This window comes from Rhamphochromis sp. 'chilingali' (assembly GCF_963969265.1).
Source record: "Rhamphochromis sp. 'chilingali' genome assembly, chromosome: 18".
Lineage (NCBI taxonomy): Eukaryota > Metazoa > Chordata > Actinopteri > Cichliformes > Cichlidae > Rhamphochromis > Rhamphochromis sp. 'chilingali'.
The window spans coordinates 17,501,182-17,526,547 of NC_137945.1; the positions used below are offsets into that span (position 1 = coordinate 17,501,182).

Sequence of the window (25,366 nt, forward strand, 5' to 3'; positions counted from 1 at the left end):
TCTGGCCTAGAAGCTTCATATTCAACATCCTTTGTCCATTATCCCGTTTAAAGAGACATAACTTACATTCTTTTCTCTCAGCAGTCTGATTTTCCTCTATTCTCTTAATGATCATCACTATACCCCAGCATGCCTTTTTTATAGATCATCTATTAATCATCTACTTTTCTGACGCCCTCTCTGATCTAAATTCTGCTTTGATCTGTATTACATGTATAGTTGTTGTACTGTACTTGTTGCAATATCTGGATTTTCTGAAGATTTCAATTACAAAAGTGGACTTCCAATGATAAGCATGATGAATAAGCATGTGAGACGCAAAGGACAAAGGATGAAATGAATTTAACATTAAACAGCAGGTCAGAGGTGGCTTCAGTTTTCCTCAAGCTTATACTGTGGAGGAAAATGTCCAATTATGTTCTTAAATTCTATGTCAGGGGCTTTAATTAGCAGTCACTGAGCAAGAGCAATCTTCATCATCCTCACTGCAGCAATTTTTCGTGTGACAAGTCAGACAGGGAAGCAGATGTTGCCTTGCTACGGTACATTACAAAACAACACAGGATTCAGAAACATGTTTCTATGTTTGACTTCATATTTGATTTCCAGGCTTGTTCTGTTCCGTGTGTTTTCGGGCCCTGACCTCAGAAAACCACAGAGAGGCGTGGACCAGCCTGCTGCTGTTCTTCCACTGATCTTTACCAATGTGCTAAAGATCAGTGATGAAATGACAGGAAGTCAAAACACCCACTGATGCTTTGTGAGTGACCTTTGTGCACACAGACAAGTCAGTCTGAGACCGTTATGTGTTACATGAACTTTTAGTATTGAAGAAACAAAATTAAACCAGCTGAAATAATTTTTTACTATTTTATATGTGTGCACATGTTCTGTTATGCAAACAGCATAAACATAATACAGAGGAGGAAAAACAAAACTGGTTTCCTGATTTGTAGATGTTAGGTTTTCTAAACTTATGTTGCAAAAGATTCTGCACAACTTTTTGTACAATACATCATCTGGCTTTCTAATCAGGATTAGTTAAGTTTTTGAACTTAATTTGAAATGCTGAATCGCTGAATTAGAGTTGCAGATGCTAGCTGTTTAATGTTTATTAATTATCAGCCAGGACAACATCATAGGAAATTCTTTATCATTTAATAACGAATGATATAAAATGTGTTTGTTCATCCACAAAATTTCACCATTACATTATAGACAGAAACAGTTGCTGTACATCTTCTTGCATCCATCCTCCTGTCACAGCCTGTGCTTTACAGAGTCTGGTGTCTCTGTAGCAACCGTGTCCACAGTGACATACTTATACCAGAGCAGAGCCCGACAAACTTTACTCCACTTCACTACCAGGCCTTCTGAAGATCCATCACACGTTTGTTTAGGCAAATGGAACATTGGGAACGTTTCTCCAAGTGGTGAAGATAGATGCATGAAGGGCATCTACTCTTAGGAACTGTTGTCCATTTTTGTGAACTTCCCTTGCCATCCATCCCCAAAGGTTCTCAGTTGGATTAAGATCAGGGGAAGATGCAGAATGGTCCAAAAGAGTGAAGAGTGAAAGATTGTCCTGGAAGAAGTCCGTTGTCCTGCAGTCATTGTGCACTGTAGCGTTGTCCTGTTTAAAAACCCAGTCTTTACCACACAGACAAGGGCCCTAAGTCATGAGGGATGCTTTCTGCAACATCTGGACATAGCCAGCGGCCATTTGACGTCCCTGCACCTCCTGAAGCTCCATTGTTCCACTGAAGGAAAAAGTACCCCAAACCCATATGGTGCCCCCCCACTGTGGCACGTAGAAAAACTCTCGGGTGGCATCTGTTTGTCATGCCAGTAACGTTGGAAACTATCAGGACCATCAAGGTTACATTTTTTCTCATCAGGGTATAAAACGTTCTTCCACCTTTCAGTGTCCCATGTTTGGTGCACTCTTGCAAAGTCCAAACGGTCAGTTCTGTGGTGTTCAAGGCGACGAGGCCTTTGAAGATGCTGTCTGATGGTTATGGGGCTGCAGTCAGCACCAGTAACGGCCTTAATTTGGGTCGAGGATCATCCAGTGTCTTGACGGATAGCCATTTGGATCCTCTGGCTCACTGCTGGTAAAATTTTGGGGGGTCTTCCACTTGACTTTTGTTGGTCTGTAATCCTCAGCAGTGATGCCGCGCTTCAAGTGCTTATGCAGTTCAACAACCCGACCATGCTCAAAAAGGGAACGATTTTTTTTGCCTTTACCATCAGAACGCCATGGCAGTGTGACTACCTGACAGAAAATGACAGTGAATCCACATTTGTGCCCAGATTTGGCCTTTTAAAAGCATGTGGTCTTAAATTTTTGATCAGCTGTAAAACAGCCTGTTTCAGTTTAAGTGTTGTTCCCAATAAATTGCATGCTCAAAAAAATGTTTTGTCTCACCCCCACTTTTTCTTGTGGCATGTTGAAGCTCTACTTGGAACTTGTTAAGATCTAACTATGCAAAATATGATTTTTTTAAAAAGATTATTTATTTATTTTGCCATTTTTCATGTCGAAATGTACAAATATATGATTGTGGGATTTGTATAGAGTATTTGTGTACATCACATAAATGTTGTCAAGCACACACATTACAATCATTGAAGTATTATAATATTATTGATTTTATTTCTTTTTATTATTTCTTTTAATTTTGCGTTACTTTTGTCAATTTGTGGCATAGGCCCACAAACTGAAAACTATTCACACTCATACAGATACAGTTTTGGTTACTATCAAGATGACTTAAAGGACAGCCGATTTCAGCAACAACAAAAAAAACTTTTTAAAAAAGTAAAAACTATTTACTTCTCACTTTAGCTATTAAATATATGTAAATATTCAGTCAAAATGTAGATGTCAAACTTTTCTTTTTAAAATATTTACATTTAATGTTGGCTTAGCTCTTCAGATTTGTTGTGGAGAGCACTACTGGGGCCTTTCTCTTGTATCAGCTCTGTCAGGTCTGACCTGGACTACAGTGTGTTTAGGTGTTGACCACAAAAGGTCAGACACAAAAGCACTGAAAGTTTAAATCACACTTTTTTGTTAAAAAGGATATTACCACATTTATGAAGCACTATATTAAATAATATGAACTAACAAAATATTAATAATTGCATTATTATTAAATGATTCATAATTGAAATAATTCATCGTGGATACTTCATAGTTGCTGGCCTTCAACTGTCTGAATACTGTTATGATTGTTGGGTTTCTGTTGCCTTCTTTCCTGTTGGTGGCGCTGTTGAACTGTTGGATTTCGTCAGAATCAGAGTAAACCAGCTGTGCCAAGCAAACATGACCGGAAGTTTTTGTTATCCCAGGAAAATAAGAGCCCAAAAATGTTTATTGCGTAATCAAAACGTCGTGATTTTATTAAAACACAAGTTTTGAAATTTTAACCAAGGACATTTGTGTAATTACATGCATACAGAGTTATAGGATAGCTGGCCAAAATTATTTTTAAATGCCTTTTTAATCGCCAGAGTAAACAAACTCATAAAACTAAAGAAATGTTGGCAAATTTGCTAATTTAGTTAAAGGTGACTGTGTCCTTGAAGGCCAGTGTAAATTGTTGTGTAAATTGTGTAAACCACTGTTCAGGGACAAAATATAGATTTTATAAAAGGTGTTCCAAAGCATTTGAAATACAAAATATCTCTCAAGAATCCAAACATATCACAGATTCTTGATAACCAAAATTGCATGTCAAATATAACAGTTAAAATGAGTTCTAAATGCATACTTGTTGTTCGGATTTTGTTGACGCATGCCTTTATTTAGATTGGAAAGGGAATCAACAAAACAGTGAAAATGACAAAGACGAATAATGCAACATTTCAGCTCCCAGAAGTCAGTCCTCTTTGATGTGCTTTGTATTTTTTCTAATCTTTTCTGACTAGATTGAGTTGCACTCTCACCAGTCCAACCCTGTTACACACATTTCCAAAGGAAGGCAAATTAATTGAAAAGATTCCTTATTTATATGACTGCATGTATCCTTGACTTTCCATCATCACATGTATCATATTCTACAGCTCGCACCTCTTACAAACACATGCTAAAAACATATATGTAAACATAAATAACATAAACAACATTTCTGTTGTCTGAAATATATATAGCTATGTACAAGCACAAGTTCTATATGTAATAAGTCATTATGTCTTGTGTAAATGGTTACTCAAATTGTAACCCTGTTACCATGTCATGTTAATAATATAATCGTAAATGTTTTTCCTAGCTCTGAATCTATTATCTTTGCACTGGTTTAAATTATTAGATGAGTTTATTTGAGAAATTTTTTGAAAATAAACCAAAAAAGTGGGACTATTGAAAAGTTAGATGTGGTAAGGTTCAAAAGTTGCTAAGATTAAGTCTAAGTCTAAATATTAATTAGTTAACTAACTAAAATATCTCATAAAAAGTGAACCTTTGATGCCTGAGGTGGACAAATTTAAGGGGTTTTGTTTGTTTTTTATGGTTTATCATTTGTTTTTCTTAAATACATAGATTATAAAATAAATGCATTATCACTTATTCGCCACTTTTGAAACCTAAACTGCCCAATTATAGAATGACTCAAAAGTATTATATGGGTTGGGCTCCAGCAGAAAGCACAGCTTTTTATCTCAGAGGCTACAGTAAGATGTGTTTAATATGTTTAATTAGAACTATGATTGACGTGAGGATACGGTGGACGGGAACATTAAAGTAAAACAAAGTGCTTAAAATGTGTTTGTTTTTAGCACAGCGGCTAAGCAAAAGACATCAATTCAGGAAGTTTTATTCCCCTTATATTTTGAAAAGCAGCACCGGAAGTAAAGTGGTGTCTAGTGTGTACTTCACGGCGGTCGCGTCTGTCCGTGTGAGGTCCCGTGACAAATTTCATTGGAACTTTGTGCGGCCAGGAAACACTGATGTTTCCTGCTGCGCTCACTTGTCGGACGGCTGTGAGCAGTGAGAGAAAGCACACTTTCATTTGGAGGGTTTAGGGACTTTCGTCCCTGCCCGACCTGGACAAATGTTTGCTACCTTAGCAGCTTAACTGCCGTAGAGCGAAAAATCCCCGCTGGAACTGCGAAAATAAAGGAACACCGCGTCAAAATCCTGAAAGGTACGTGATGTTCACGTAACTCCTAACGACGTGTTGGCTAGCTGTAGCTGTAATATTTACTTCAAATGAGGAGAACTGGTGCCAGTGTAATGTTAAGTAATATAATGCTAGTTATAACATTAACCGTTTGTTGCTCAAATATGTCACTAAAGAAAGTTTAGCCGAGAGACGCTTAAAGTTACTAACTTGTGTTTGTGTTTGCTCATCTACTGTTTAGTACTCATCATGTCCTTATAGCTTAATACTGTATTGTTTATAGTTTGTGTTACATTTGCGGTCTTGTTAGAGTGTATGAAGCTTATCGTTTAGTGTCTGCCGGGGGTTTATTTGCGTGTGTGTGTTGAGCTCCTCCCTCCCCTGTCTCTTTTTTCTTTTCTCTCACGTCCTCGGCTCGAAAATGTATTATTAAGAAATTATTTTCCCCTCAATACACGTAACATGTGCACAGATTTAAAAGTAGTACCGGTGTAAGTACACCTGTACTCTTTGTAAGCTTTTGCCGATACTTTTGGCAGAATGAAACAGAAATAGTAAACGAGGCCTTTTTCAATGCTGTCTTCAAGGGAACTGTCATCCACATAGCTCTACGTAGCTTTCAGACTTCAGAAGCTGTCACAATGAATGTTCACCTTGAATGTTTATCCAAGCTTGTGTGATATTAACACGCACCAAAAAACTCAAATTTACACTGACAGGAAGGTTGCTTCCCTTGGTGATCCCTCTTCATCACTCCGTTTCCTCTTATTATCCAAAGAGTATATTTAAACTCACATGTGGACTCTCATCTCATCTGTCCATTTGCTTTGACTGGAGGTCAACTTCACATTTCCTTCCCTGATGTTAATGTGTGGTTTTATGGGACAAATACTCACATTACAAAAGAGCCAGCTCAACATCTGTCATAACAGAGCAAGCTCCTTAAGGCTGCTGAGCGTGCTCTCTTTGAGTTCTTATTTTCTGCAGCTGATGAACCGGTCATTTCTTGTCAGTGCACACACTGATTCAGGTTTGCTGCGAAAAGGAAGTCAGTAGACACTGCGGCTGTCTCTAAGCTGTCTCGACTGTCAGGTTAGGGTAAGAATTTGGTCATGTGCTGATGCACTATGTTTGTGCTCCCCGCACTACTCAAGCTGCACTTCCTCTATCAGAGATTTGCCACTGTTGTGGCAACGCAGACTGGTCTGAGTAAAGGTTAGAAATTATCTTTCGTCCCCTCAAAACTTTGCCTTTTTTTTGTTGATCAGCAGCTGCTTGCCTGACTGAGCTTTCGTGGTCTTCTAGTGTTGCTTATGCTTTACTGTACATAACCACAGATGTCCCTATGTTTGAACTGATCATTGAGAAGTTTTTTTTTTTTTTATCCCATGTAGTAGGCTGTAATATTTTGGGTCTGTCATCACAAGTTAATTCATGTTGTGATGTGGGCATAAACTGTGGCGAGGACACATGTTTAACAATAGTCTCATTCCTTCTTATTCGCATTGTGATTCCCACTCTTTGTTTTCACTTCTTATTATTTAACTTGACAGTGCGTGCTGGTGGGTGTGGTGAGCTGCAGCATTCCATACTTAGGAGTAGCAGCCTGTGTCAGGCTCCAAATGTAGGTTTCACTGCACGGTTATATGTTGTTTCCCCCCATCAACAAAAAAAAATTCTGGAATGTTAAAAAGCGGGTCCTACCCTGTGAGCTTCACAAGCCATTTAAGCATGAAAAACACGCACAGATGTGAGGCAGCTCGGCGATGTGCACAGGCATTTTAGTGTGTGCCAGCCACAATGACGCAACCTTTTTTTTTTTCCATTACAGAATTGGTGTACACCGATTCTGTAATAAGATTCAGTCAATTAGATCAATACATATCCTAATTTATCACCAGAAAATATGTTTTCCTGCTTTTACCTGTTTTTATTTTTTTTAAATCTTAGGTGGCGGGTGTCACGAGAATTACACATTAAAAGGTCACCTTGGGCTGAGGCTGATGGGTTTTGATAGACTGAACAGTCTCAGCAAAATGAAAATATTTCCTAGTTACAGCTCTATTTTTAAACAAATGCTTTGCATATGTGGACAAGCAGTTGTATTAGAGGGAAAAGTTAGTACTGGTAATACTGGCTCTTTGTGTTCTTATAAATGTGAGTAAAAGTGAAACTAAAAAGAAAGTTTTACAGTGTCGTGACAGAACAGAAAGAACGCCTAGTGATGAAGAGGGCATGAAGGTCCCTCTGACTGCACTCATGCATTTTAAAGAGGGCCGCTCTTTTACCGTTTCCTCACCCCAACGTGAGCAGAATGAGATGCCCACTCAGGATCCACTCAGGATCCGTACGCGGCAGGAGAAAGCTGTCACAGAGCAGGTTTTCTGTGTGTTTTGAGAAAGCAGCAGGGCTCGGAAAGATAAAACTACTAAACAAAACTAGGCTGACCTCACAAATCTCAGACAATGGTCAAGTCAGAGCAGCAGACAAAGAGCTTTGTTCTAAAACAACAGACGTTACATAACGGACAGAGAAGGATATGCCGCTCTCTGTGTGTTCAGTTAGATTACACAGTGTTGAGTATTTACAGTACACATGATCGTTTCAGGTCCCCAGTTAAGCTGGAGACAGAAGACACTTCTGTTACAGTTTATTAGAATTTACTCATTAAGACTTATCAGTATTAACTTGCTCCCCCTTCACCTTAAATCAACTGAAAGCCTGACCTTTTGTTAATTCAACAGTCAGGGGAAGGAATTTATTGGATCCCAGCAATTTGCTTTATTTATTTCCTTCTAATGTTTTGCTTGCTGTGTAACTCTGGCTTCAAAAACCCCTGCAAGGTTTAAAAAAAATTATACATTTTTCTACTGAGCCAAACAAGGGAGAATGTCACAGACTCAGCATGTTTGAGAGCTAGTGTGTGAATCACTGTGGGCTTGTATGTGCTCAGTTGTTAGGGGAGACATGGAAGAGATTGCATGGATAGAGTCATCTGGAAGAAGATGGCACGATTAACAGCAAAATAATAGCTAGTATGTGCTGTATTGATATGTTTAAGTGTTATGTTATTAAAACTGAGGGAGGATGGGATATGCTCACAGTAAGGAGTGAGTTAACTGGTTGCCCAGGAGGAGGGAGCCCACCTGCTGCCATGTTGCAGCTCACTGACCCATCTGTTGTCCCTGTACTCTCACCACAATCTTCCCTTTTTAACTCTTTACCCCTCAAAAGCCTAGCAGGAGTAACCCTTGAAGCTCTTTTATGAAACTAATGGTTTCTGTCATATTTTAAGCCTGCTTAAAGAACAAAATGACTGGGTGTGCATCAGAGGCAAGTGAAGGTGGTCTCTGCCTAGGCAGCTACCCTTGGAAAAATCCAGAAACTTTATTTCTTAACAGTCAGATGATATATGATATATGATATAGTCATTTTTATGGGTGAAAGAGTTAAGAAAGCCGAAGGACTTGTAGACAGACTTTCAGCCAAGACTACATTTGAATAACGTCTTTTTAAAAACGATTACCTGTAATGTAACAGATAGTGACAAAAAAGAAGAAAAATACTTACACTCTTCAACGTTTTAACATACGGTGTACATAACCTAGTTTAAAAATAACTAGACCGGTGTTACATATTTTGTTCTGTTGTGTATTTAACATATCTTAATGATATGAATGTTTGATCCTTGGCAAAATAAAACTGAGCGTTTCTAACACATGGGATGATACCATTTCGAGAACTGAGTGCTTATAAAGTGCAAAGCAGTTACAACAAATACTGTGCCGATATAATCTGATTAATGAGCAAAGGCTGCCACCTCTGAAGTGTGCAGTGATGTAAGCCCTGCAAGCTGATATGTGTAGTGAGCAGAGCAAGACCAGTTTCACTTCCTGTATAACAGAGTAAGCTCTTCTCTTTCCTCTTTTGCAGTAGAGACCCAGAATGAGGATTGGCCAGTCGTATACTTGAAGCCTTTTCCTGGGGGACACATTACTGCACCTTTGAATGCTGACCGGCCCTAAGATGGAGGACCAACCCAGTTTTCCCAATGTCAGCATCCCTTGCCACAATGAGCAGAGGGACAAAAAAAAGCGTTACACAGTGCGTACATTGGTTCATTCATATTTTTTCTGCAGGAAATGTAATCCCAGAAATGGTCATTTAAATTAGGACTTGCTACTTTTCTTAATGTTTACATGAATTATGGTTGTCTGTTTTTTTTCAGGTTTACAAAGTGATTGTCAATGTTGGACAACAGGAATGGTTTGTCTTCAGGCGATATGCAGAGTTTGATAAACTCTTTAACACAGTAAGCAGTGGAACATCTTGATCTTCCATCAAATCTAATTTGGGGGGCAGATGTTGTGTTTTATGATATTAAGAATCATTCAGAATAATTACAAATATGTCAGAATAATCTTCTCCCTTCTAAAATAATTTTCTCTGTTGCGCTTTTAACACAGTTAAGGAAACAGTTTCCATCTATGAACTTAAAAATTCCAGCTAAAAGGATATTTGGGGACAACTTTGACCCGGGTAGGTGTTTGCATATGACTAAATAGGCCCTGCTTGATCTTTGTTGCGTGCAAGTGATTGATTGTAGGTTTGTTTTAAATAGAGTTCATCAAGCAAAGAAGAGCCGGGTTACATGAGTTCATCAAAAAACTCGTCTCACATCCTCAGCTTTGCAACCAGTAAGTGTAGCAGCTCCTACTGTTATTATACAACACTATATTATATATTGATGTCTGATGCTAACTTTATTAGGATGAGTTGTTCAGATTTTTTTAGCCGTGCTTTGTGCTTATTTAAATTAAAAGTTGTACTATGTTGGCTGTCACCTGCTGCTGTTAGAATGTTTTTATTTACCTGCTTGTCCTGTGTTAAACTTCACAGTCCAGATGTGAGGGCATTTTTACTAATGGAAAAAAGGGAACAAATATCAGATGCCTCTGAGGATGAAGATGAAAAGGTATGTAGCAGTTTTGGATGATGGTTTGCCTGTCCTGATGATAGCATCTTGTCTGATAACCCTTTTTATACATGCATAAATATATCTATATAAATATTTCAGACAGTTATTTTAGGCTGTTATGTTAATATGGCAGCTGTGGGTCTCACTGGCTTATCTAAATGATGTTTTTCTGCTCTACAACAGAACAACTCTACCTCCAGAAACATCAACCTGGGACCCTCTGCAAATCCACAGTATGTTTACTAGAACATAGCTGACAAGGCCTTGATGTTTTTATCAATTATTTCTATCTGAAATGCCTGTAAATTTAAAAATATTTTATCTTTCAGAGCCAAGCCCACAGACTTTGACTTTTTAAAAGTCATAGGAAAAGGGAGTTTTGGGAAGGTATGTAATTGGTGCAATACTGGAAAATATGTTCACTTTATCTTCATCCCAGATGTTAGACAGTGACAAGTTTTAATGTCATTACTGTTGAGGAAGCAACAGGTTTTAGTTCTGCATGTGTTGCCCTTTCCATGTAGGAAGTGAGAATCGGATAAGGAATTATTTTGGTTTTCAGTGTTGATGAAATTCTCAACGTGCTCTGGTTCTCTCCTGATGCAGGTTTTCCTCGCTAAACGAAAACACGATGGAAAGTTTTATGCCATCAAGATCTTACAAAAAAAGATCATTCTCAACAGGAAAGAGGTAAAACTTTGATCACCACTGAGTTTATCTGTATTTTGGCTTGGATATGTGTATGATAATGGTTCACATATATTGTTGTGCCAATCAGCAAAAACACATCATGGCAGAACGCAACGTTTTGCTGAAGAACGTGAAACATCCTTTCCTGGTTGGGCTTCATTATTCCTTCCAGACTAAAGACAAGTTGTACTTCGTGTTGGATTTCATCAATGGAGGAGAAGTGAGTTGTTTCACTTTTATTTGTAATAAAATCACACAGAATTGAGTCACACTGTCATGAACAGCTGAGAAATGAAGCAATAAAGAAACTTTTTTAAAAATCCCCCTTTACTGTTAACACACCTCCATGTGTGATATTTTTATTAGCGATTATAGCATTACTTAGAGTAAGGGTGGCTTTTGCATGTTACTGCTTCAAGTGTGATTGGCTTTTTTAGCTGCGCTGCGTGACAATCAGCATGCCATTAAAGCCGAATCTTACTCTGAACTAGATGAGCAAAACATGCCAAAAATGAAATATCAGTATTTATAAGTTCTCCATAACTTTTTTCTTTTCAGCTTTTCTTTCATCTTCAAAGAGAAAGGACGTTTCCGGAGCCCAGAGCAAAGTTCTACATTGCTGAAATGGCAAGTGCGCTGGGATACCTGCATTCTCTCACGATTGTTTACAGGTATGCTGCTGTTCAAGTGTCAGTCAAGCCAAATATGTAAAGCCAAGATACAGTCATGTGAAAAAGAAAGTTCAAGTGATTCTGTGAAGTCATGTGAAAAACTAATACTACTACTACTAGCAAATAGACCGTGCAGAGAAACTATGAGGAGAAAAACCCCGAAGAGCTACGTCTCAGACATCTCATGATTGAAATGCTATGGTGGGGTCATAAAAAAGCTGTGCATAAATGAATGCCTGCAAAGCTCACTGAACTGAAGCAATGCGGTAAAGAAGATGCAGTGTGAGAGGCTGATTACTTCAAGCTAATAAAGCTAAATGTGTTTCTTTAAGCTGTTATAGGATGAGATATACTTAGTTGTTTTTTGTTTTTTTTTACAAGACTTTCTTCAAGTGTAGAGCTTATGAAATTAAATTGAAATTACATTTACTTCAAACATATGGGCGTTTAAATGCAACTGTGTTTGAAATTATTTTTTCAGAGACTTAAAGCCAGAAAATATCCTTCTTGACCACGAGGTAAGTGTTCAACGAATCCCGAAATATATCTCAATGCCACTTTTGGATATCATGTTAGGGTTATAACTGGTGGAGGAGTTATTACATAAAACACGTACAGGACACATTTCATTCTCCTGCTGTCATTTCCAGTTCCAGCTGGACAGAAAGCGTGTGATTGGATTAGGTCTTATTAATGATTTTCCTGCCTAGCCTCATTGAGAAAGTTAGGAAACGGTGAATGTGACTGACTGCTGCAGCCAACATTCCTAGTAAACAATAGTATCCTCAGTCCCGGGGGTTAATGAGCTGCTTGTGTAGCACATGTTATCTAAAAACATCCCTATGTCCTCCCTTTTCTAGGGGCATATCGTACTCACAGACTTTGGATTGTGCAAGGAAGGCATTTCCCAGAAGGACACTACCACTACATTTTGTGGAACACCTGAGGTTTGTGTTCCAAGAAAGCCTTTTGTTTAACATGACAACCATTGAAAACCTTGTTACAAAAGTGAAGTTAATAATTTTCCGCTGTGTGTGTGTTGTAATTTGTTAAACTACTGGAGAATAAAATACACTTTCATATGCAAAAGAACTGTAGCATTGATAACTGTGTTTTAAGCTAGAAGGAAAATGTGAGAGTTAATGTCATATTATTATGTGGGGTTTTTTCTTCTTCTTCTTCTTCTTCTTTTTAAATGAGCAGTACTTAGCTCCAGAGGTCTTGAAGAAGCTGCCGTATGATCGCACAGTAGACTGGTGGTGTCTGGGCTCAGTGCTGTATGAAATGCTCTTTGGTCTAGTGAGTTTTTACTTTGACATTTCCAAAAATAACTCTGATTTGTAAATCTGCTTTAGTGATAAATGTTGAAACATTTCAATGAGTTGCCACATTTTCCTACTCACTTATAAACCTCTACTTCCCCCCCCCCCCCCCCCCCCCCCATATTCTAGCCACCTTTCTACAGCAGGGACACACACGAGATGTATGACAACATCCTCCACAAGCCGCTAACCAGGCGTCCCGGTGCCTCCAACACAGCCTGGTCTCTCCTCGACGGGCTGCTGGAGAAAGATGGCAAGCGCAGACTGGGATACAGGGAAGACTTTGTATGTCTCATTTATTAAATTGATTTTCACTACAGAATTTGTAACTTTTGAGCTCCCTCTAGTGGCCCATACCTTTAATGTATATGCGTGTCACTGTCTCTAACACTAATTAAAAATGAGTGTCATTCTTCTCTTCACGCTCTGTTAGCTGAAAAATCATGTTGAGGTTTATTTACTCTTGACTTTCAGATTGAGATCAGAAGACACAGCTTCTTCTCTTCCATCAACTGGGATGACCTTGAGCAGAAGAAGATCCCTCCCCCTTTTACACCACTTGTGGTAAATATTTTTTCCTGTAATCAAAACCACCTGGGTATTTTATACTTATTTTGACTCTTCACAAGACATAATTCTCTTGGCTTTGCAGTAGTATAGACTTACAGGATGTTCTGTACAGTACATTGTTTATATACTATTCTAATCACACTGAATGACTAAAAACATCTTTGTGGAAATGGAGTAGCTTTAATATTTGAGTTATCATGTTTATAGTATGAGTAGATCTAGTTCATAGTAATTCTTAAAGAACAAACAAGAATAAACTTGTAACAAGCGTGCACATACATGCAGTCCAACAAAATTAGATATGCAATCTAACAGAGTATTGACACAATGAAAAGGTCACATTTCGCTTAGGTAAGCTTTGTTGCAGGGGTATCTTGTTGTTTGTACAACTACAAGTCTTGATTTTTTTTTTTTTTTGTAAACTGGCAACTCCATTTATAATTTTTTATGATTGCCGTGTCTTTTTGGAGCACAGTGTAAAATTGAAACAATGCTTTTCTGTCACGGGAGTAAGTCACCCTTAGGTGACCTACTCTGTGATGGTGTTTTGTATTTTTTAACATGAATGATAATGTGACCTCTGCACTTTTTTTTTTTTTTTTTTTTTTTTTTTTTTTTTTTTTAAACAGAGCTCTGTCAGTGATATCTCAAACTTCGATCCTGAGTTCACAGAGGAGATGGTCCCCAACTCAGTGTGCTGGTCTCAAGAACAGTCGATTGTCAACGCTAGTGTTATGGAAGCCGATGACGCTTTTGTGGGCTTTTCTTACGCACCGCCTTCTGATGATTCTTTCCTATGAAACATTCCCATAGAAGCATTCAGTTGCCTTAACCATTCTAACTTTTTTTTTTTTTTTTTTTTTTTTACTAAAGGGAAGCAGTATAAATGGATTAACTTGTTATGTGAAGCCAAAGCACGCAGCTGAGAAGGAACTGCACTCAAAATAGATTTTGGTTGAAACAAGGTATTATTTTACCTGTATTTATAATAATAAAAAAAAGACAGATTCTATTTTTTAGATTTAGGGACCACTGTTCTTTATTAAAGTGATTTCTGTCAGTTTACAAAATAAGCCTTTATATTGCCTTAAAATTATCCCTTAAATAAAGTCAGTAAGCAGTTTTCTGACAAACTTGAACAGTTCACTGGATTTTAAGTGACTCAATTTGACTCTCAGACACAATTGTGTTTGTTTATGTAATTACTGTAAAAAAACAACAACTATTGTTTATATTCACATTCACATTAAGCTGGAAGTGGGGATTACTTGAGAAACCAGTAAATGCAGCATTTTGGTTTGTAGGTCACATTTGCAAAATGGAAAAGACTGTCTTCTGCTTCATAAGTTACCTTTCTATGTGATTTTTTTTATTGAACTGTATGTGTTTATTTTTTCTGTTATTTGCATTAACAGTTTTTTTAAATTCAGAAATTCCACAATGCTTTTCTTTGTCTGGCAATTAAGTAGTCCTGTATTCCTGCACAACAATAAAAGAAAATTTAAAAAAAAAAAAAAATCGGTTTGAAATGTTTGTGGATAAATTTAAGCCCAGCTCCCTTGTTTTAATAACATCTTCATTGAAGTATGCATAAAAGTGTGTATTTTAAATTTGCTATAAATTAATATTAAGCAATAACGTCAATTAGAAACCACTGAACTGACAAATTTTCGCATTATGGAAACCAATTTATGAAATTTTCTTAACAAAACAAGAAGTTCCATAATTTTCCTTAAAATATTTTCTTTATAGCCGGAAACCGAAACTATATATATTTTAGTTTTTCTGTATGTACAGTTATAAAAAAAATTTTTTAAAATTATTACGTCACATTTTGTTGAAGTTAGCTCCCCCCGCTGAACCCGGGCTAACCTCAACTAAACATTAAACGTCTTCATGATATAATTTGTTTTTAAAAATGGCTGACATTTTATCGCTGAAAGAATCGGTTTTGGTGTACTTAGACAGAAGCGGTGGTCTTAAGAAACTTTGCGAAAACTGCAAACATTTTAACGGTATGAGGTTCCGCTCCACGGCAGCCATGACAGCTAAAATCACCGAGTTTTTAACTTTGCTAACGGTCATTTTCAGGCACACAGCAGACCGAGGCGGTGTACAGGTTTTGTATAGGTGTTAATCCGGCCGATGTGCTGGAGCTGGATCCTGTACTGGGGGACTGTGTTCTCCATGACCCCCTGAAAGCCACGGCTTTGTTTCAGTCTGTAAGTGAAAACTGTGGGCAAAAATGAAACGTAGCTACACTTTTGCTGTCAGCTTAACTATATTTAACCAATTCCTCATTTAGGTTTGTTTCCTGGCTATAAAGACCCTTTCACTTATTGAAAAAATACACATGGAGAGTCAGGTAAACAACCGCTTCCCCTTTCACCGAAACAATACTGTGTTTTGTATAAATCCACAAGTGAAGGGCTCGTTTCCGTTTACTGTCCCAGTAAACAATGACTCCTAAAGGGAATGCAGCCCTCATTAATACACCTGGGCTTTTCCTAGTGTAATAAATCAGATGATGCCTCTGTCCTCTAACAATGTGTGTGTGTTTCTTTTGAGGTGAATGTTATTTTGAAGTTCACACACCTGCCTCCATTCCCCGAGTACACACTGGACCTTTCCAGTTTTCCTCGTTTATGTCGCCCTTTGAGGCCTGTCTCCATGGAGGGCCTGGTCATTTCCATGACAAGGGTCACAAAGTACACCCAGGGGGCGAGGTTCCTCTGCACTGATGATGACTGCCCCTGCTCTACAGGTACTGCAGTACATACACATACTCTGTGGTTTTTAAGTCAGACTAAGACAAATGCAGTATATAAATTCTCATTTCTGTGATGCTGCTTGTAGGTTTTCACCACATTCGAGTGCACGCACCCGGAGCAACAGAGTCAGCCACAGTGAGAAACGACTTCAGCTGCATGATGTGCAGCTCCCAATTGAAAGAGGATGTGAAGTTTAGAGTTTTAGGAGGTACTATTGATTCAGAATGCTGCAGTGCGTTGTAAGGTTTGATTTTAACATATTACTACTGCAAAAATATCAGGTCAACCCCTCATTTTTTTATGTTTTGCTTCCAGTGAGCCAGACATTCTTGTGATTTTTTTTTTTTTTTTTTTTTTTTTTTTTTTTTTTTTTGCTTGTGCTCTCTGAAGGTCTTTCAAAGATTTTCTTTGGACATTGGCTGCTTTTTCACTCAGTTTAAGGTCCATACTTGTATCTGTCCATTTTCATAGGAATGTTGTTTTGTTTGTTTTCTGTTTGTTAAATCACCTAACACTGAACTATAAATCATTCAAGTATATTGGGTCACGTCCTGTATACACATACAACAAAACTTGGTAATAAACCAATTTTAAATTTATCTTTAGACACTATGTTACTGGCAGCCTTTTACAAAAACACAATTTTTATTCATTTTTTAAGTGAATCTATGAAAAATGCAGCAATAACACAGTTTGAAAGATATAAAATAGTATTTTTGCATCAACAAAATCAGCTGAAAACAGCCACAATAACACAGTGGAGGCTATGTCATGGTTTGGTGCTACATTTCAGCCAGTAGTGTTGGGGATCTTATCAAATTTAAGCAATTATAAATGCTGAAAAGTTACATCGGACTTTATTCCACCATGCAGTGGCATCTGGAACCCATCTCACTGGCAGCTGTTTCATTCTTTAACATGGCAATGATCCCAAATAAACTGCCAGTCATAGATTGGTCTCTCCAGAACCTGGTCCTCAAAATGATTGAAGCAGTGTGGCATCATCTTGAGAGAAAATGGAACAGAAATGCAGCCATCATGCAAAGAAGCGCTTTGAATGTCCATCAGGAAGCCTGGAGAACTAATCCTGAAGACTACTTAAAGAAATGACAAGAAAGCTGCCTAAGAGATTCCAGGCTGTGATCTGTCTGGAATTATAAGAAATTTGTTGCTGCTTAATATGCTGTATTTCTAATGTATGCTTACCCATGTTTCAGTAAATCATTGTGCCTATTTCCCATTTTCCTTGCAATATATAAAGTGGCTCCAGACTTTTGCACAGTAATTATGTATGTGTGTTTTTTTGGGTATAGACAAGCAGCTGGTGGAGCTGATCCATGTCAAAGCACTGGATGTTCTAAGAGGCCACGAGCAAAGCTCAATGAGATACCAGTCTGTTACCCTGTTTCTCAGAGGTATGTCTACAGTCTGCAGTGTGCAACTGTTTTAGCAGCGTGAATAACGGAGAAGAAAACTCATAGCTTTTTTTGGGAGTGGTGAAGGCAGTGGCAGAAGATGAAAAATATGCACTAGCATGCATTACAATACATCATGATCACACTTAATAATACCCAAGAGCAGAAACACAATCCATTACCCAACGTTTACATCAGAGTAGCCTAATCCTAAAACAGACGATACAAATCATAACACCAACAGTACTGAGTGTGACGGCTCCTTCGTGAAGGTCAGCACTGATCTGCTGGTTCAAACAGGACTTTGTGCACCTTGGCTTTTTGATTCAGAGAACAGCTCCGTAACAAAAACATATCTTCGCTATAAAACATCTGAACCACGCAGCAGAAAACCAAATAGCTTGTTATTTGAAAAGACTAACGGACATTTACCCCCACTCTGTAAGGTGATTAATCCTTTTTCCTTGGTTTTCATTTGTAAACTGAAGCATTTAAAATCAAACTGCACTGCAGATTAATATCCTCAAAATGCAAGTTTATTGTTTTGTTTGGAAAATAAGATCTTAATCCATTACTCTTGAGAAATGTGGTTATAATGGCTTATATTTACAGTCAAATGTATTGAGGTTTGCCATTAATTTTCTCTGGCTTGTTAAACGAGGTTCGCTTTGAAACACAAACTTGGTGGGGGAGAGTTCAAATAAATAGATTTTAGTGCAGCCGGCTGAGCACGGTGCCTCATGGTTGGATATTAAGTGTTTCTGTCCCCTCGAATAACATTGTCCCGCCAGCACCCCTGAGAGCTTAGCAAATCTCTGCAGCAGGATTAACATATTCTGTTGACCCAGTCCTGTGGAGGAATTCAATACAGCGAGCTCCCGTTACTAAACATATATGTTAATAAGTGCAAAGAACACTCATTAGCTGGCTGTGCAGTTCGCACACAGTGAAATCTTTGTTCTGAAGTCCTCACTCTGTTTCTCTTGGCAGTGGCTTGTAGGTGGCATGCATGTTTCTTTAGTAATCACCGGGCAGCCGAGAACAACTCCTTTGAGTGTTAATGCTTTGTTTCCCCATCTCATGTAGACGAGCTGTGTAACTCCATGAGAATCGGGCGATATTACCGGGTGTTGGGCATTCCTGCACATGTGCACCAGTGGCCCAACATTACCTGGAGTGTGGAGGCAAATAGTGTCCAGCCGTGGGAACCAGTGTGTAAGCCTGTGAATTATCTCCCATTAAAATTACAGAATGAATAGCAGATATATTAAATTTGTCTTCATACAGTGAAGTCTCAGGTTTTATATTTTTTAATTGTAGTAAAAGACCATCTTTTACAACTCAACTTACAGGTGACTGTAAAGTCAGCGCCCGCTTCCAGGAGCTGTTGAAGGGAACGGCCTCGTCTCCATGGAGGTTCTCCGCAATTGTAGCTCACTGCTTTGGGTTGGACGTGGCTCCTCTAGGCTTGTACGACACTCTGAAGCTGAGCTTGCTGCTTAGCTTGGTGCAGACCAGAATAGATGAAAAGGACACGTTTCACAACTTGGATCTTCTTGTTGTCACCACTGACACGCTTATACTCGACAGGTAAACAAATTTAAATGATCTGAATCCTGAAACCTACTGCGTCCTAAACAGGGATGTATACTTAGAACAAAAAGTAAGGAAATTTTGTGTTTGATCAATTATGTCTGTGTTGTAACAATGATTCTTGGCGATAAATCTTACACTGTTGGAAAGCCTGTTTATTTCCCCTTAAATGGTGCCACGTTTGTAAGGAAATGCATTTGTGGGTTGTGCCCATAAAAACTTGCCAAATCTTATCTGCCAATGCCAAACAGCTTTTTCTGCTATTTACTCTTGTTTGGTCTCGTTTATTGGACTGGAGGATTGAAGTCTTAAGAAAGAAGACATAATGGCAATTTAACAATTTGTTAATTAACAAACCACGACCTCAGTAACATGTGGAAGGACCATGAACAGCCACAACAGCCCTGGCACCTCCTCCTCATGCTGGGCACGAGCTTGGTCACACACCATCACACAGCAGTGTGTAACCACATGCTTGCGTTATGAGTGCTCAAGTAGAATAGAAAAGTGCTATTTAAGAACCAGTCCATTTACCTAAATGGACCCACTAGGTACCACACTTGTGATCAAATCGTCCTCGTTATCCATCCATCATCTTATCCTTTTGTGCTAGATTGATGACATACAGCTTGAGTTTGGCCTATCGTGGGATCAGGCATCAGGCCACGGGGGAGATGTTCGCATGCCTGTCCCGGGATGAACATGGGGCAGGTACTGCTAACATCCATGCTGGTTCTGTCCTGCTAGCCACTGGGGGTGTTTGCCTGTTGGGAGATCTGAGCTATTACAGAAAGGACAAGTTGGATTCCATTAAGTCAGGTAACGAATGTAAGTGCTGCAATAACCTTAAAAGGATGTCAGCTATAAAAATCATGAATCTTTTTTAAACAAAAATTTTTCCAGTTATGGAGACCCGCACACTATCAGTGTTCATCCCTGGAAAGAAATATGGTGAGGATGCAGACCAGCAGCTTTCCTTTCCAGTCCAGTGTAGCTTCTGGGCCGCCACAGACTCCTCCCGTCGATCTGGGAGGGCAGACTGTGGCGCACTGGGAGCAGCAGTGAGTTCAGTTCCATCAAGTTATTGTTGTATGAATGTGCTTTACTGGGTCTAAGTTTAGATTTATGTTTGTAACTTATTTTGCCTATTACACAGTTTTTAAAAAAAGGCCCCTTTCCTTCAGCTTAGATGCTGTTTGTTGGTGCTACAGGCAAAACAGGAAATTGAGACAATTTAGTGCTCTTGAAGGAAGTGCCCTGCCCAGGCAATTATACTTCACAGCAGAACCCTTGAGAATAATCAGTGCTTTGTGTTGCTCTTTTTGTAGGCAAGGGGTAAATAATGAAATGTAACCATTAAAATAAAGGTTTATTGACAGCTTTCTTTACTGTGAGCAGGAGATGGGTGCTGTACCAGCTCAGTTGGCAGATGCCTTTGGCCTTGTCATTGAGTGTAGAGACAGGGTTGGAGAGCAGGCCCTGCTTGCCCAGACTGTCCACACCCTCCAGCATGCAGTACAGTCTGGAAAACCCCATGACCCACCCTGCTGGGAGTTTTCCACTGAAGACTATCATGAGGTTAACAAACATGTTCTATTACTATTATATTATAAATTATGTTATATTGCTAATATACTATTATATTCTTCAGCTGGTGGCCCATGCACAAGGTTTGCAAGTGGAGCTCAGCCCTGCAGCAGAGAAAATAATCCATGGTTACTACATGGCGAGCCGTAGAGTGCGATCACAGGGTCAGGGTGTCAACATGTCTGTGGCCTCTATCAAGCTGCTGTAAGTGCTTTAATGGCTTTTTACATTCAATCTCTGCTTTCTGCATATTAAACTGCAGAGGTCAAAGTCTGCTGTAATGTCAACTTCATCCACCAGGTGGTGCAAGCCCACTCTATTGCTGCTTGTAGATGACCATTTTTCATGCAACTTTGACAAATGTTTACAAATCTTTCCCACTGTGGTGACACGTTTTATGTTCAGCTAAAACTATGAAAATAAATGTTCTCAGTGAGAAGGCCAAACAGGGCAGGCCACATTATACTGTCCATACACAGCCAGTCTTGATTTATCCATTTACATTTTAAATGTAACATTTTTATTGATTACTTGTCCTACAGTGTATTAGAAAGGTCTTACTGAATACAGAGGCAGACATTCACATTGTATATTCATTTTGTCACAGGATCTCTTTGGCTGAGGCCCATTGCAAGCTATGTCTCAGAACTCAAGTACTAGAGCAGGATGCTGTGATCGCTGTACTCCTTTGTGAAAGCTCAGTCTCACTCAAGCATGGTATTTATTTCATTTTTACACCTCATAACACTAAAAGGTAGATATTTAGCAATTTAATGACATTACTCGATGGTTCTGTTCATAAGCATGGTTCATTTTATTGATCAATATATAACACTCAAGATAATAAAGCATCAAACACCAATATAATATACAATATATTCAGGATTTTCTCTTCTTCATACAGGCGCCTCTGCTCTCATTATTCCACCCGATCCAGTGTTTCCTTGTGACCTGGGAGATGTAGATGGTTTGTGCAAGCGAGACGCTGCTCTGGATGAGCTCCATCAGCTTATCTTACGGTTCATCTACACCAACGCACCTGGAGCAGACACATACATTACAGAAGAGTGAAGCCTCTCTAGGTTGTTTAACAAAATGCAGGTAGGCAACACAAGATTAAACTCCTTTATTTTTACATTTCAAATCTGTACGCTGATCAAATACAACCAAACAAATAAATACGTGCTGAATGCAGATAAAAAGATGGATTACCCAAAATCTGAATCCAGTACATGTTTAAAAATATTGCATCCAAGATTAAATAACCAAAATACACTTAAGATATTTTTTCTTGCAGACAAATCCCCCCACCAATTGTGCATATCAAATAAAAAAAGAAAACAACTATCCATTTTTAAATTGTAAGCACGAAGGGGGGGAAAAAAACTGAGCTCAATGTGGCATGTGCAGGTCTGAAAAACCAAAGTGACAGAGCTAGAACCTGTTACTTACCTTTCAATTGTGGCCACTCTGTGTACTCCCAAGTCATTCAAGTGTTTCCGAAACCTTGCACATCTAACAAATATACAGTATATAGTCAGTCAAATGAGAATAAATGATTTATGTGGGTTTAAAAGTAATTTTAAGTTCAGTTAGTCACATTCTCAGCAGCCCATTTTGGTCTGATGGGTAAACGGCAAAAAAGTGAACTCATCATTACAAGTTACATCAGCAGACATACCAGTGAAGTAAGCTGGCAATTTATGCCTCTTTTACACTAGTAACTACTCAGCTCAACTAGACTCTGTTTCAGACGCTTTCCATTACAATTGAGTCCTAAAATGTGCTTGCAGTCGTTATAGCAACGCATCTGAAAGTCCAGTAACGACATCTGTATGTGACAGAAACACCACAATGTTTGTTCCTATGAAGCCATTTCTGTCATTGCCAGGTTTCAAAAATGGAAGAAGTCACTTTCTTGACTTACTGAGTGACACTACTAACTGGCCAATTAGTGGTATTCTGTCTGTTGACGTCATATTTTTGGACTGGAAACCCGGCTGGGTAGGTACTAAAAATGTACCTGATCCCAGGTACTACCACGTAATGGAAACCCCTAAAATCCCAGTCTAGCCAAGGCGTGCCAAGTAGGTACTAGAGGAAAAGGGCTATTAGAATACCAGCTCCTGAATACACCAGTCTACTACTGGCTTTACTTACCAGGAAAGGCATGAAATCACTGCCAGTCACTGTGTAGCTCCATTACTGCTGCTGCTGTTTATCTGCAGAATTAACAATACACAGTGTAATTTTAGATACAGGTAATGTAGAAATAATAGGCTCAAAACTGAAGAATTTCAGAGGTCAACTGAAATCAGATTAACAAAAGAACAAAATTTCTAAATGGAAAGTAAATGCCAAGTTTGGCAAGATGAAATTTTCTGGCTATGTGTGAAACTATTACTGTATTAAATAAAAACTGGGGTAAACTATGTGACACAAAGGCTGCAGCTGGTAATTCAGTAGTCCCAAATCTCACCACTTAATTGTCTGATGGGTAAACGGCGAAAGAAGTGAACTCATCACTATTCCAGCTGCAGCTATAGAATAGCTGCCGCAAAGCAAATTAATATAACTTGTTGTTTGGGAATCCTTTTAACCACTGAATCAGTATGAGCAGACAAGATTTGCAACAATTACTGCAGTTACTCATTTTTCCATTTTACTGTTGTGAAACCACTAACCTGTCCTCAGGGAAAGGAGACAAAGGATTAGGCATCTCGTGCCTCTCCTGCAACCACAGCATGAGACCTGAAGCAAAATAAACCACTGACATGAACTTCCTGAAAATCTCTTCATACAAATCAAATATGAGGCTGTCTGATGTTATGCTGGCTATTCAGTTAGTCACAGTTTCACCATGTTATTGTCTGACGGGTAAACGGCAAAAATGTGATCTCATCACTATTCCAGCAGCTGGACTGAGCTACAGTTACACCAAAACTTAAATATGGTCAAATATTTCAGCTCTCACCTTAAAGGGTCAACACAGTGAAGACATCAGGTTATTTGCAGCAGCATAGCATCTGAAAAATAAAATAAAATAAAAAATGAGTTAGTTTAGTATGATCTTTTGGTTTTATTAAGGACCAGCCTAATAGTTCGCTCTAACTTTAAGTTTTTAAATCAAGTAGTTACTCCCTTTCAACAGAAATACACCCCAACCACCTCTCAAGATCAGTGAAAGTCTGTCACTGCATCTTTTCCAAACCTTGCAACTAATTGCTCTCAGGAGTGATGGGATATTGATTTTCAGCTTGAATAAGTAAAATGTACTGAAAGAAAAGCCAATACAGCGAGAACAGATGACTGATCACCTGAAGGTCAAAGGTTGCAAAATAACACAGCCCAGGAGCATGGCTAACACCGCATGTCTGAGAATGGGTTCAACAACAGGTCACGACCTCTGCCATGACCTTATGTCTTCATTGGGGCCTTGATGACTTTCCCCAGTAAACTAATGAGAGGTGGTAATTCCCTGACCAGCAGCTCTTCTGGTGACCCCTTGACAAGATTAGACGTAGCGTTCAGTAAGATGCTGAATGACAGTGAGTCCAGAAAAATGATTTATTACTTTACTTCAGGGATGAGACCTGTCTATTATAACGAGACATGCACACCAATGAACAAAGGTGGCGAAGGAAGACAAATCCCCAATATTACATTTGAGGTGCAAATGCAAACTTTTTAAATATGCTATCACTTGCTTTTAGGCAACCAAGAAACCAGAAGTAACCAGAAGTTTGTCTTTAAGCCCTTATACGACTCTTTAAACTTATAAAATTCCCCATCTTAATATCTAATACAAGTTCGCCATCATTTCAGCTTCGTTTTTAGTTTACGCAGGCATACATCCACAGATCTGCAAAATAATACTTCACGCCACGTGTTTCTTGTGAGCCTAACGTGTTCACATTTGTAAACTGGAACCAATGAGATCGTGGGACCGGGAGACGAGAAATAAAAATGTCTGCCACATGAAACGATTGTATTTTATTACCAACACACTAACGTGTTTTTGTAAGGACAGAGTTGGTGCAATGCTCAAAATCAGGAGCCAGATTAGCTTTACTATACAAATGGAATGAAACACCTTTTAGTGTTTTAACTATGATGAGAAACAGTAAAGCGAGGGGAGGAAAGCTACGCTGTACTCCTTTCACCCACGTGGCTGAGTAGCTAGCTAGCTTCATGCTACCGACTAATGGCCTGTTTCAAGAGCAAATTCATATTCATCTTGAAAACACGCTGACTGATGGTCCATTTTAAGCTATGCAAACGTACACAAGCGTGTCTCTATTGCTTACCTACGTGTTGAATCGCGAAGAAGTTAAATGTTGAGAAGAGCTGAAACGCCGCACTGCCTTCTGCAGCCATCTCCAGGGGAAGAGGAAGAGTTTCCGGTCCGACCTCCTGTTTCTACGCACCACGGCTGCGCAGTGCAGCATGCGAAGTGCACAGCGAAGCATTTTTTAAGCTTCTCTTTAACATCTAAAGTGCTCTTATTTATGCACTGTATTGCATAAAGTTTTAATAACAATGATGATGGCCTGTAAAGACATATACATATGTGGTGATTTTTGTTCAGTTGTCGTCATTCTATATTCTGACCGATGGTCATTCTGGGCATGCGCTCACGGGCCCAT

The 25,366-nt window shown here is 38.8% G+C and overlaps 2 protein-coding genes and 1 long non-coding RNA gene across 3 annotated transcripts; 2 read left to right on the forward strand and 1 right to left on the reverse strand.

Moving 5' to 3' along the window:
* The first annotated feature begins 4,908 nt into the window (after nt 1–4,908).
* sgk3 (serum/glucocorticoid regulated kinase family member 3) lies at nt 4,909–14,291 on the forward strand. The gene is made up of 17 exons (XM_080864972.1): nt 4,909–5,147; nt 9,057–9,227; nt 9,352–9,435; nt 9,590–9,662; nt 9,745–9,820; nt 10,023–10,098; nt 10,285–10,334; nt 10,431–10,488; nt 10,708–10,791; nt 10,880–11,011; nt 11,350–11,462; nt 11,944–11,980; nt 12,323–12,409; nt 12,666–12,761; nt 12,914–13,069; nt 13,259–13,348; nt 13,984–14,291. The coding sequence occupies exons 2-17, from the start codon at nt 9,132–9,134 to the stop codon at nt 14,152–14,154; spliced, it is 1,479 nt and encodes a 492-aa protein (XP_080721098.1). The 5' UTR covers nt 4,909–5,147; nt 9,057–9,131; the 3' UTR covers nt 14,155–14,291.
* Nucleotides 14,292–15,232: 941 nt separating this feature from the next.
* On the forward strand, nt 15,233–22,166 carry mcmdc2 (minichromosome maintenance domain containing 2). Its single transcript, XM_080865188.1, has 14 exons — nt 15,233–15,369; nt 15,446–15,576; nt 15,660–15,719; nt 15,923–16,118; nt 16,211–16,333; nt 17,439–17,540; nt 18,627–18,755; nt 18,893–19,130; nt 19,747–19,952; nt 20,037–20,194; nt 20,532–20,711; nt 20,785–20,924; nt 21,328–21,437; nt 21,625–22,166. The coding sequence occupies exons 1-14, from the start codon at nt 15,273–15,275 to the stop codon at nt 21,789–21,791; spliced, it is 2,037 nt and encodes a 678-aa protein (XP_080721314.1). The 5' UTR covers nt 15,233–15,272; the 3' UTR covers nt 21,792–22,166.
* Nucleotides 21,511–25,130, reverse strand: LOC308385957. The gene is made up of 6 exons (XR_013969676.1): nt 25,028–25,130; nt 23,695–23,746; nt 23,405–23,471; nt 22,881–22,942; nt 22,173–22,235; nt 21,511–21,759 (listed from the first exon to the last, which is right to left on the reverse strand). It is a non-coding gene; the product is annotated as an uncharacterized lncRNA (long non-coding RNA).
* Nucleotides 25,131–25,366: the final 236 nt, after the last annotated feature.